This window comes from Mustelus asterias, chromosome 17 (genome assembly GCF_964213995.1).
Source record: "Mustelus asterias chromosome 17, sMusAst1.hap1.1, whole genome shotgun sequence".
NCBI classification, from domain to species: Eukaryota; Metazoa; Chordata; class Chondrichthyes; order Carcharhiniformes; family Triakidae; genus Mustelus; species Mustelus asterias.
The window spans coordinates 43,871,491-43,884,287 of record NC_135817.1 but is presented as its reverse complement, the minus strand read 5'-3'; the positions used below and the strand labels follow the sequence as shown (position 1 = coordinate 43,884,287).

The 12,797-nt window shown below is 44.1% G+C and overlaps 1 protein-coding gene across 1 annotated transcript in view; it reads left to right on the top strand.

Annotated features, from left to right (window-relative positions):
- The window catches only part of LOC144506156 (cell surface glycoprotein CD200 receptor 2-like), a 42,747-nt gene extending 37,589 nt beyond the window's left edge, over positions 1 to 5,158 (top strand). Inside the window, exon 6 of the mRNA XM_078231996.1 lies at positions 3,856 to 5,158. Coding sequence (XP_078088122.1) covers positions 3,856 to 3,953 — 98 coding nt within the window. The 3' untranslated portion in view covers positions 3,954 to 5,158. The remainder of the gene's footprint in view (positions 1 to 3,855) is intronic.
- Positions 5,159 to 12,797: the final 7,639 nt, after the last annotated feature.

Below are 12,797 nucleotides of genomic sequence, written 5' to 3'. Positions count from 1 at the left end.
CCATGGCAGTTGGAGGTGAGAGTGGGGCTGAGTCAGATTGCATCAGTCTTTGGGGGTGGAGGGGGAGAGGGAAGAGCTCCCATGGGGATGGGGAAATCCTGTGAGTTGGGGAGCTTCTGTAGAGGGGTGCAGTACCTTGGAGAGTGGGGTGAGCCACTGGGGGTTGTGGAGAGACCTCTGAGGGGATAGGATGGTGGGGGAAGCCCCATCAGGGGGAGTAGTCAGGGTGTCATAGAGTCATCGGGGTTTACAGCGTGGAAACAGGCCCTTCGGCCCAACTTGTCCATGCCGCCTTTTTTTTAAACTCCTAAGCTAGTCCCAATTGCTCACATTTGGCCCATATCCCTCTATACCCATCTTACCCATGTAACTGTCTAAACACTTTTTAAAAAACAAAATTGTACCTGCCTCTACTACTACCTCTGGTAGCTTGTTCCAGACACTCAACACCCTCTGTGTGAAAAAATTGCCCCTCTGGTCACTTTTGTATCTCTCCCCTCTCACCTTAAACCTATGCCCTCTAGTTTTAGACTCCCCTACCTTTGGGAAAAGATATTGACTTTCTAGCTGATCTATGCCCCTCATTATTTTATACACTTCTATAAGATCACCCCTCAGCCTTTTACACTCCAGAGAAAAAAGTTCCAGTCTATCAAGCCTCTCCTTATAACTCAAACCATCAAGTCTCGGTAGTATCCTAGTAAATCTCTTCTGCACTCTTTCTAGTTTAATAATATCCTTTCTATGACAGGGTGACCAGGGGTTGTGTGGGGGTCTGTGCATAGTTACCCAGAAGTTAGAAGAAGTTCTAATTCTTTTTATTCATTCGTGGGACATGGGCTTCGCTGGCTGGCCAGCATTTATAGCCTATCCCTAGTTGCCCTTGGAGGGCAATTGAGAGTCAACCACATTGTTGTGGCTCCAGAGTCGCACGTAGGCCAAACCAGGTAAGGACGGCAGATTTCCTTCCCTAAAGGACATTAGTGAACCAGATGGGTTTTTCTGACAATCGACAATGGTTTCATGGTCATCAGTAGATTCTTAATTCCAGATTATTTTTATTGAATTTAAATTCCGCCAGAGGTCATGGCAGGATTCAAACCCCGGTCCCCAGAACATTAGCTGAGTTTATGGATTAATAGCCTAGCAATAATACCACTAGGCCATTGCCTCCCTCTTCTAACCTATGCTGGATTACTATTGATGTAACCCAATCGGATTCATCCAAAGTTTGCAATGTTAATTACATTTTTCGGATGGTTCCCAGGACAGGGAAATTGCCCAGGGGAAGTTTTCACTTCTGGGCAATTGCAAACCCTTCCCTGTGAACTTCCAGGAGGGGTACCCCATCGCTTCTTTGGGGTAGTCACCCCAATTTGAAGCCCTGGAGCTCAGAGGTCACGGCCTATTTTCTCATCTTTTCTTCAAGTCAGTTACAATGCTATAATACAAATCTGTAACTCTCTGCTACTTTACAACAATGACCATTCTTCATGCCTAAACCAATATGTGAGATTGTTGGCACCATAATTCATAAGGCAACTAAGCTGATCTTGTCCTCAGGGATTACTGGTTGCAATCTGGAATATGTTTTCCATTTTCCTAGTCCATAGATTTTGAATCCAAGAATAACATCCCTATCACTGGACCAACACAGGATGGATTCATGTACCTGATAACCGTCTAATCTATGCATGCCATGTTTTAGTCATTTATCTGGAGAGACCATGTTTTTTGAATCTTTAAACGCCAATGGGTAGATTCCTAGAATAGACAAGAACATAAAATCACCGACATTCTGTGGAATTTGTCAGAAGTTACAGACACTGTAGAAATAGGCAGGAAAGGTTCAATTAAAGAATCCATTTTTTTTAAGGTTATGTTTTGTTAAAACAGACAGCTTTTCCAGAATCTGCTGACAATGGCATCCTCAAAAATGTCCAAAAACCCACTCAGATATTCAAGACTCTAGCTGGTATAGCTAGAGCTTTAAGGGTAGGTGTCTGTTATTTTGAGTTGCTGAAGCATCCTTCTAGATAAGCTTATCTGTATTACTGTCTTAAGACCACAATAGCGCTAGATGAGTAAGGTCGATCACTTTCAACCACTGATAACATAGAAGCTAATTATTTTTGGAATGCTGAGCTGACGTAAATTGCTGTAAACCAAGATTAAATGTTACCAAAGGCCCAGCATGATGTAATTGACTTTCAGCTGGAGAACAAAATGCAACCAGTGTCACAGGAAGTAAGAAGAGATCCAGGGTTGATGGATCTCAGAATTTGTAATATGAGCTACAGACAGAAAATGCTGGAAACACTCAGCAGGTCAGGCAACATCTGTAGAGAGGGAAACACAGTTAACATTTCAAGTTGATGACATTTAATCAGAAATGCAATCTGAGGTCTCCTGCAGCTCTCGTTTCATCTTGTCTGTTGCTTATGAATATCATTTCCTCTATTAAATTGAAAAAGCACAAGTCTCAGGCCTGAAAATTACTTTCCACTGGCCTGCGATGTTTTGTTTTATTCCACAACTGATAAATTTCCTGGTTCCAAATTCAGGAAAGTAGTTTTCAAACAGCTTATCCTTTTGGTGGCAACTTCTAGTGGTCCCTTTAAGGACCCCCGGTCAGGTTACATGTTGGTAACATTTGCTGAATGCTGTAAGCCCAACAACAGTTGCATACAAGGCAACCCAATCCCAAGAAGAGCTCATCAAACAGGCATTAGGCATCCTATTGCATATGCAAGTGCAAGCCCTGAACATCTCCTTCTCCTCTTTTAGTCGGGCGCTGTGTCTGGAAATCTCATTCCGTGACATACGGGGCGATCTAGAACCCATGCTCTCAGTCCAAGGTATTGGTGGCAGGGGCTCAGAATCTGGTGAAACATGGAAATCGCGAATTTCACCAGTGAGATCATGATTTCTGATTTTCACCGTCCCTCACCAGCGATGTAATCAGGTTCATGCCCATAATAGATGTCAGCTCTGAGCATGGGGGGAGAGAGGCTGGCTTTGACCTCAGGAATGGGAGACGGGGGAGCCCCTGAAACCTCCGTGGTTGAGGTGGCTGGGAGGTTATTTCTGCTTTGATCAGGGGCCCTTTACAAATGGCACCCCAATCTCAGTGCAGCCGGCTTTACCAACATGTTAATGCCCCTCCCCTCAATATGTTGGTGGCACGGTGGCACAGTGGTTAGCACTGCACAGCGCCAGGGACCCAGATTCAATTCTGGCCTCGGTCACGGTATGTGTGGAGTTTGCACTTTCTCCCCGTGTCTGCATGGGTTTCCTCTGGGTGCTCCAGTTCCCTCCCACAGTCCAAAGATGTGCAGGTTAGGTTGACTTGCCATGCTAAATTGACCCTATTTTCAGGGGGATTAGCAGGGTAAATGTGTGGGGTTACGGGAGTTGGGCCTGTATGGGATTGTGTTCGGTGCAGATGCGTTGGGCCGAATGGGCTCCTTCTTACTGTAGGGATTCTACGACAGCGTGAAATACACTCAGCTGTGTTTTTTTTGACAAAGTGTCAGAAGATCTGGAGAGAAAACTGATCTGTTTCTCTGGAGAAAAACACATCGGTTTTCAGAGAGACCCTAATACTTTGCTATTTTTTGGTAAGATCCGCCCATAGAGTCAACAGCTCAAAGCTTGCATCTGGCAGTATTATCTCCACACTCGTCATTGTTTATTGGTGATGTACAATGATGTTTGCAATAGTAATGTGCCATCAATATGTTGCTTAGCATTTCCAGTGGTTGTTAAATTAATTTTGGGTGTTACCTTTTTTGGGCATATCTGGCAAATATTGATATAAAAGAGATATAAACAGTTTGTTCCTTTTCTTAACAGAAAGAAGAAAACAGACCCAAGATCCTGAAGACCCAATTTATCAGAATGTTAACAGGAAGAGTGGAAAGGGTGGTGTAGTGGAACTGCCACTGAACTAGTGATCCAGGGGTCCAGGCTAATGCTCAAATCCCACAACGGCACCTGGTGGAAAATAAGTTCAATTAATAAAATCTGGAATATAAAGCTAGTCTCAGTAATAGTGACAAAAAAAACCATAATTGATTGTTGTAAAAGCTAATGAACATTGTGGAAGGAAATTTATTCTCCTTACCTGGTCTGGCCTGCATGTGACTTGGAATCCACAGCAATGCAGTGGACTTAACTGCTCTCTGAAATAGTCCAGCAAGGCAATTAAGGGTGAACAACAAATGCTGGTTTTGCCAATTATGCCCACATGCCATGCGACAATAAATGAAAATGAAAAGACCTCAGTATTCCACATAAATTGGATAATTACAGCAAATCAAACAGGTAAGCAGTGACAGAAACAATTTAAATAACAGAAAAACTAAACGTACTAAGTTGAGATCTCTATTGCTAGGATCTGTATGACCCAGAGGGCCAGATCTTGGGGTCAATTTGTCAATATTTAAACTTCCCACTAATCCTTGCTCTCCAGTTGAGGGGGGATTAATGTCAAGACAAAATAATTTATTTAACAAGACTGTTATTTTCATATTATTCATTTAATGGGCCCACATTCACCCAACTTCTCTCTTCTTCTTAAATACTTATTAAACTTTTACAATTTTCTCTTCCAAGTTTTTGTTCATATTTCCTTTTGGACCCCTTAATACTTTCTTTGTGTCCCTTTCTTGTTCGGTTATAGTCAATGTTCCCTTTAAACAATGCAACAACCCAAAAGTATTTCCAGAGGCCACACAAAAGTTGACCCCTTTAAACTGCCAACATACACAACCGGGCAAAAACATTTAGGGCATGTGCAATTCAAGAAATTACTCACGATAATACACTGAAAGGGAACATTGGTTATGGTTGTCCCAACTTATTGTGTTTCTAATTTATCTTGAATTTCTGTAGCTTAATATGTCTTTCAGCCTTGGCACTGGGTTCTTCAGTGCAAAAATGGAGGTTTTCTCTGTTCACTACTGATGCCATATAAGTATTAAATTTCTCTTTATTTTAATGATGTGATTAACCAGTGCCAAATATTTCAGTAAGTGCCTTCACTTACATGGGGATACGTGGATAGGGGCTGGATGGGATTGTTGTCAGTGTAGGCTCGATGGGCTGAATGGCCCACCTTCTGCACTGTAAAGACTCTATGATTAAAATAGTAGACAAAAGAATTTCATAAGAACACCTCAGCCTTATCTTTCTGGAACAGGACTTAAGAGTAACATTTTTATCATTGTTACTTAGACTTGCTCTTGTTTACTCAAATGTTTTGCTACATTTCCTCGCAAGTTACTGTCAATGTGATAGGGAAAAGGTGCAGAATCCTCTACAGAACATCCGAGACCTATCTGAACAGCACAAGCTACTGTGTTGCTCCTCAACCAGTCATACTGAAGGAATGTGGAATGACCAATGGAAGGTTCAAACATGGAAGTGTAAGTTAGAGTAGATAAATGCATTGTCAATTCAAATGCAGGAAGAGGAATAAAGAGAGGGAATAAAGACTAGGTTAATTGAGTGAGAAAAAAAAAGAGAAAAATGAAATGCTAAAACTAAAACGAAAACAGAAAATGCTGGAGAAACTCAGCAGGTCTGACAGCATCTGTGGAGAGAGAATAGAGCCAACGTTTCACGTCTGGATGACCCTTCCAGCATCCTCAGTTTTTGCCTTTATACAAATGCTAAAACTGCATTTGCCCCATTTTGTGGTCAGTGACGGAGCATCAAGACTTGCCTTGACCTTTATCAATGCTGCCCACAAACATCTCGATTTCACCTTTCCCAGTGTTAATCACATTCTGTGTCAGCCCAAGGGGATTTCCGGCATCCAGCAACAGTGATTCACCAAGCAGACTAACCAGTCAATTGTTTTGAAAAATCATCACAAACATCAAACTAATCCTCATAACTTTTGAAACATTTACATAGAACAAATTAGAAATTACGGGGCCGATTCTCCCAAAAGTGTTGAATTGGCGAGAAAACTGGTCTAGATCACGACTGTTTTTTCAGTGCAACTTCAGACCTGAATCTCCCCACTCTGTGCAATGCAGAGGTCCCAATCATGAATATCATTGAAAACCTGGGGGGAGGCGGGGCCGATGCACGCCAGAATCTGACAGCTCTGGAACTCTGCGCATGCGCAGTGGCCCCAATCTGGTCAGTCTCTCCATTTGTTGGTCAGCTCAATCGCTGGCCAGCCCGGGACCCCCGCAGTGCTGCCCCTCCAGCCCACCCCACCAACAGCCTGAACACAGCCCCCATGACAATTCCCAGGCCAGGCCCGACCACCGCCCCCCCACCCCCCCCACAGTCCTGGAGCGCCCCGATGTCCAGCCCACCACCCCAGCAGTGGCAATCCCCCAAACTCCCCCACCACATCAGGCCCTCCCCCACTAAACACAACCCCGGAGGCAGGCCCCCCTGACGGGAGGCAGACCTCCCCCCCCCCAGCCCGCCCCGATCGCTGGCCTCCCTCCAACCCAGACTAATTCTCATACAGTGGCAGCGGGACTCCCCACCCCCACCAATCACCCATAGGCCCCGCCCACAATAGGCCCCGCTCCCTTGCCACTGCCCGATGCCCGACAGGCAGTGCCAAGGTGCCCCCTCGGCATGGGCAATTTGCCCCTTGGGCAGTGCCGCTTACACTGCCAGGGTGCCCATGCCCAGGGGACACCCCCCCCCCCCCCCCCCCCGCTGCCTGATCCCTGGGGGGCCCTGATTGCCCCCCCTTCACTCCGGCAGGGTCTCCCGCTAGTTCCCCCAATGTGGAGAGCAACTCTAAACCCCACTAGAGTGAAATACTCCTGGTGGGGTGGGAGATGCTATCGGGCCAGGCACGGAACTTGCCAGGCCCGATAATGACATTTAAACTGCATTTAAAATATATTTAATACAGATTTAAATCACTTACCTCTCTTCCCGCTGGTTTCCAGCGCAGTCCCGACTGCGCCTGTTCCCTGGATCTGGGAGATGCGCATGCATCGGGAACATATGCGCGAATCCTGCGAAATGGCCAACACGCAATTCTCCGGACCAGACCAGCCAGAAGATTTGCGGGTACCCGCGGGATTGAGATAGAAGCTAAAATAGCATAAGCAAATTTTGGAATATATATTCCAAAGATGTGTGGGTTAGGTTGATTGGCCATGCTAAATTGAACCTAGTGTCAGGGGGATTAGCAGGGTAAATGTGGGGTTCGGAGAATAGGGCCTGGGTGGGATGTGGCCAGTACAGGCTCAATAGGCCGAATGGCCTCCTTCTGTACTGCAGGGACTCTATGATTCTATATTAAATGTGTAGAAATTATTTTGTGAAAATGGAGAAATGTGCCATTCCAGAGGGTCAGAGAGATTGCGCAGCTGTAACTGTGGCTTTGTACACCATTAAAAACCTATTCAACAAAATGTGACATCTTCAAAGGGTTTCACAGTGATACAAATGGCATGGAAATGGAAGTTCATTTCAAATCAAATGGCTTCTAAGGATTTTCATTGGTGGAGACTTCAACAGTGCACCCTTATGAGGAGCAGGAGCCACTGACAGTAGCTTTGGGGTTTCCGTATTTAACTGCACATGGGTGAATGTTAGAAGCTGTTGTCAGTTTCACAGTTGCAATTATTCTGACAGTCTCGCCATCATTACAAATTTCACCATTGATACTGTTGCAAAATCTGGATTTTTAAAAAATCTCCAACAATTAAAACCTGGAGGAATGAGACTCCACATTTGTAATTTGATTTGATTTGATTTATTATTGTCACATGTATTGGGATACATGTGAAAAGTATTTCTTGCGCCCTATACAGACAAAACATTCTGTTCATAGAGTACATAGGGGAGAAGGAAAGGAGAGGGTGCCAAATATGGTGTTACAGTCATAGCATGGGTGCAGGGAAAGATCAGCTTAATATATGGTAGGTCCATTTAAAAGTCTGATGGCAGCAGGGAAGAAGTTGTTCTTAAGTTGGTTGGTATGTTTCAGTGCCAACTGTGTTAACTGACAGTAATTAACACTTATCATGTCACAGAAAAGGGTGCTGAGATGATTTGAGTTGATCTAATGTGCTGAGATGAGCATATTTTGTTTCCATCATGCAAGTACAAGAACTTTACACTGCTCGATGCATTTCGATAGGGAGCAATACAGTGAAATAATGGCCTGTAACTTCTGGTGGAGTGGTAATTGAGTCAGATTGAGTCAAAGATCAAAAAAGCAAAATCAAAATGCTGTGGAAGCTGATAATCTGAAATAGTAACAGAACATTCTCGCAGCTCTGATGAAGGGTCATCCTGACTCGAAACATTAGCTCAATCCTCTCTCTACCAATGCTGTCAGACCTGCTGCGATTTTCCAGCGTTTTCTGTTTTTGTTTCAGATTCCAGCATCTGCCGTAGTTTGCTTTTATCTTCTTACTATGCTGAAATACTTGACAGGTTAGCGAGCATCTGTGGAGAGAAACCATGTTAACGTTTCAGGACATCATCACCTTTGTATCACAGCACTGATGTAAATTGTCTCACTGATTTGCTGTCAAATGTGAATTTTAACCATTCTTCGCTTAGGGTGCATCCATTTCCATAAGCTTCACATCAACGCAAAACCAAAATTACTTTGCATTAATGCTGAACAAGAAATCTTAAGTGCTAAAACCCAAACCGACTCACAGACAAAGCAGATTGAGAATACTGCCTCCAAACAGTCCTAATCAGCTTCCTTCCACTGTTATCTTAAGCTCTGATGCCCAATTCAATTTGCAATTACACTGCCTCTGCAATGTTGGTGCAAAGCCAAACTGCTTCACACTGACATTACAGCTGGACTGTGAATTCATCCTGAAATGTTCATTCACCATTGCATTTACAGTGTGTTTGTATTCACGATCTTGTATGGGTCACTTGAAGATGATTATGCCTCTTGCAAGGCTGTTATCTTTGCTAAGCAAAAGAATATTTAAAACTGAATTTAAGTACATTGCAACATGACAGGAATTAACAGCTCCAGTACTGTCTAGCACTATGGTAAGATTAAAAATACACTATTGTAAATACTGTGCGAATGCCGAGTTTATTTTTTTCTTCTTTTCTTTGATTTTTATGCTGAGTGACGCATGGAATTGGAAATAAATTCTTCCATCCACCAGTCGTTTGTGTTATCGACCCCACCCTAATTTCTGGGATCAGCTTATTTAATTATACTGAGGCAGGTTTCTCCTGCTTTAGTACTGCCTCTGTAGTAGTGAGAGAAACAGGAAGAATTACTAAATTGGCTATGCTAAATTCTCTCTGTGTACTCGAACAGGTGCCGGAGTGTGGTGACGAGGGGATTTTCACAGTACCTTCATTGCAGTGTTAATGTAAGCCTACATGTGACTCATAAAAATAAATAATAATGAATAAAAAGAATTGTATCTCTGTCCAAATTCAAGTTCTGCAGCAGTTTAAAGGGTTAGGTATTGAAGATGGTTGCTCCATTTGGAAAGAAGAATAAGTTCCTCAGAGGGCAGAAAATCCCCCCGCAGTGAGTTATCCCTCATTGATACTGACCACTCAATTAGTAACACATAAACAGCGAGGTCACTAGCAGATCTCTCTATGTTCAAGTTAGCTGCTGTGTTGCTACAGGACAGCAGTGACTACACATCAAATGCACTTGATTGGCTGTAAAGCATTTTGGAAACCTGTGGTCATGAAAGGTGCTATTTAAATGCAAGTCTTTTATTTTCAACTTTCGAATTCTTTGGCTTTGCAACACATAGTAAGAGTTTTAACAACACCAGGTTAAAGTCCAACAGATATATTTGGCAGCAAATGCCATTAGCTTTCGGAGCGCTGCTCCTTCGTCAGATGGAGTGGATATCTGCAGTGGAGTGGCAGATATCCACTCCATCTGACGAAGGGGTAGTGCTCCGAAAGCTAATGGCATTTGCTACCAAATAAACCTGTTGGACTTTAACCTGTTGTTGTTAAAACTCTTACTGTGTTTACCCCAGTCCAATGCCGGCATCTCCACATCATGACTTTGCAACTCATAGGTGTTGACCTCACCCTACAAGCCTGCAGTTAAGTGTGATAGTAACTTGTTCACCTTTGCCTGCTGATATCACAGCACACGCAGCCACAAACATGATTTTAACAGAGTGCAGAATGTCTATGACAAGTTTTTACTCTGAGATGACATTGACAAAGATTAATTGGGCTTTTTGGATGGAAGATATTGGTGAAAAGGTTACGTTGTGCTTCAGGAACTGATTGATGATCTTCAAGGGAAGCTGTCCCCAATGAGGCTGCTTCCAATCTGACAGGCATATCAATTACATTTTACCTTGGGGCTTTATTCTCAGTTGCAGCCATGTAGAGGCAAGTGAGGCTGACGGCATGGGAGTGTAGAGGGGAGTGGGTGTGAGGGGTGCTTGGGAGATGCGGGTGTGGGGGGCACTGAATGTTCAGAATAGTCAGCACTGCAAATTTTTTTATAGATGTTGCTAAATTGCAAGAAATGACAAAGCAGGAAAAATAAGAGAAAAAATAATGAAACTGAGTACATTATTACACGATCTAGCAAACGGAAATCAAGGAGAGCGTGATCTTATCAGCTCGCAGCGCCGGTCAATCAGCATAGCGAGCTGGGAAGATTGCACGTGAGGGGAAAAATCCAATTTGCACTAAGCATGAATCAGTTTGCTATCCTTCCAGCCCTGTTTTGCTGGCAAGAACGACTTCACACCCTGAAAGGACATGTAGCCTATTAACATAATTTAAAAGCACTTGCCTGGTTTGGCATGCTGCTTCTGCCCTCCTGGATGCTTTCATCCCCCCCGGCGATAATCACTACTGTTTTGCAGTAGTGGGCACCAGGCGCCATGCCCACGCCAGGGATGGCTGGGGCATAGCCAGGCAGTGCCAGCCTGGCAGTGCCCATTTGGAACCCTGGTAGTGGGCACCATACAAATGCCAGAGGCAGTGCCAAGGGGTAGGGCCTGACTGGGGTTGGGGTTATGAATAGGAGGGGGTGTTATGCATGCGAATGATTATGCAGGGGGGAGCTCTGCAACAGGGGTGGTCGGCAGGGGAGAATGTGCAGGAAAGGCACTATACAAGGGGCGATGTTTATACAGTAAGGGGGCTCTGGAAGGGTGGGTACATGCAGGGGATAATATGCAGTAGAGGGTCATGTGGGGGAGTTGTGCAGGGGGTGTCATGCAGGGGAAGGTTATGGAAGGAGGGGTAATGTAGGGGAGGCTATGCAAGGGGAGGTCATGTGAGGGGGGGCACCACAGAGAGGGTCATGATGGGGGGTATGTTGGGGTTCCTCCAGGGGACTCATCAGGAGGGCCCAAATGCGACAATGCTGGCGACCTATGTTCGTGTGGGGAGGTGACAAAGCCACCGATGAATGGGAGGTATTGAGAGGAAGTCTCCAGGTTCACTGGGAGATCGGGGCACCCTGCAAAATGGCGATCGAGCGCTTTGCAGCCAGCTTCCCCGACATACTTAAGCTCCACCTTGGCCCCTACCGATGCTGAACTCCCAGCTGTCAGACAGTGTGGGAAGATTGCAGTACTGAACACCCCCCCAAAAAAACAATGTGGAACACTCCCGTTTACACACTTTTTTGATACTTCAGAATTTTGGGGGGAAAACTCTGCCCCAATTCTGCATTGCCAAAATTATCCAGTACAACTGTGTACCTGTTTTATAAAAGTTGGTGATATAAAATTGTAAATATTGCTTAATAGAAGGCACTTTGTTAAAGTTTTTCATCTTGCACTCAACAGGGTAATCACAAGAGTACCAATGTCAGGGGTAAAAAACATCTTTATACTGTATGAGAAGAGAGTGCTGGTTGGTTGGCAGGTAGTCTCTGGTTGTTAGAGACATTGCCATGGAGAATGCACCAGCTGACTATTAAATTTATTAGCATAATTATTATCACACAAAAATTATGCTGATAGCCAATTTAAAATAATCAGTCGGGCTCGCAGTGCAGCACTTTTGCATGTACTGGAAGCTACATATATTAAAACACACAGCCCTGTTCTTTGAAGACAGAAAAAACATGTACACAAATTGCACCTATTTCAGTTGAACAAAATAATTGACAGCCATTCACTGGTTCACTCCATAGGGCAATGCCTTGACCAGAGTCAAGCTGTCTGGCTTAAATTTCAAACAATGCTTGACAGTTAATTATCAGTCACCATCAACTGGTACAATCTCCGTGGCAACGCCTCTACCAATCAAAGTCTCCTTGCCAACCAATCAGCATCATCTTCACAGTATGAAAATGTTGTTTCCCCCAACATTGACATTCCTGCGATGGTCCTGATGAGTGCAAGACAAAAAGTGTCAACAAAATGTCTTTTTTTAACAATACTCAAGTTCTGTATTACAAAATGAAAATTGTGATGTGATGACACTTCATCATTACTCCCTTATTTAGCCGTTGTCAGCACTGCTTCCTCTACAGAAAAAAATAACAGAAGAGTCATTTGGACTTGAAACATTAACATTATTTGTCTCTCCCTATGGATGCTGCCAGGCCTGGACGTGGAGAGGATGTTTCCACTAGTATGAAAAACTAGAACCAGAGGGCACAACCTCAGGCTAAAGGGACGATCCTTTAAAACAGAGATGAGGAGGAATTTCTTCAGCCAGAGAGTGGTGAATCTGTGGAACTCTTTGCTGCAGAAGGCTGCGGAGGCCAGGTCACAGAGACAGATAGGTTCTTGATTAATAAGGAGTTCAGGGGTTATGGGGAAAAGGCAGGAGAATGGGGGTGAGAAAAATATTAGCCATGA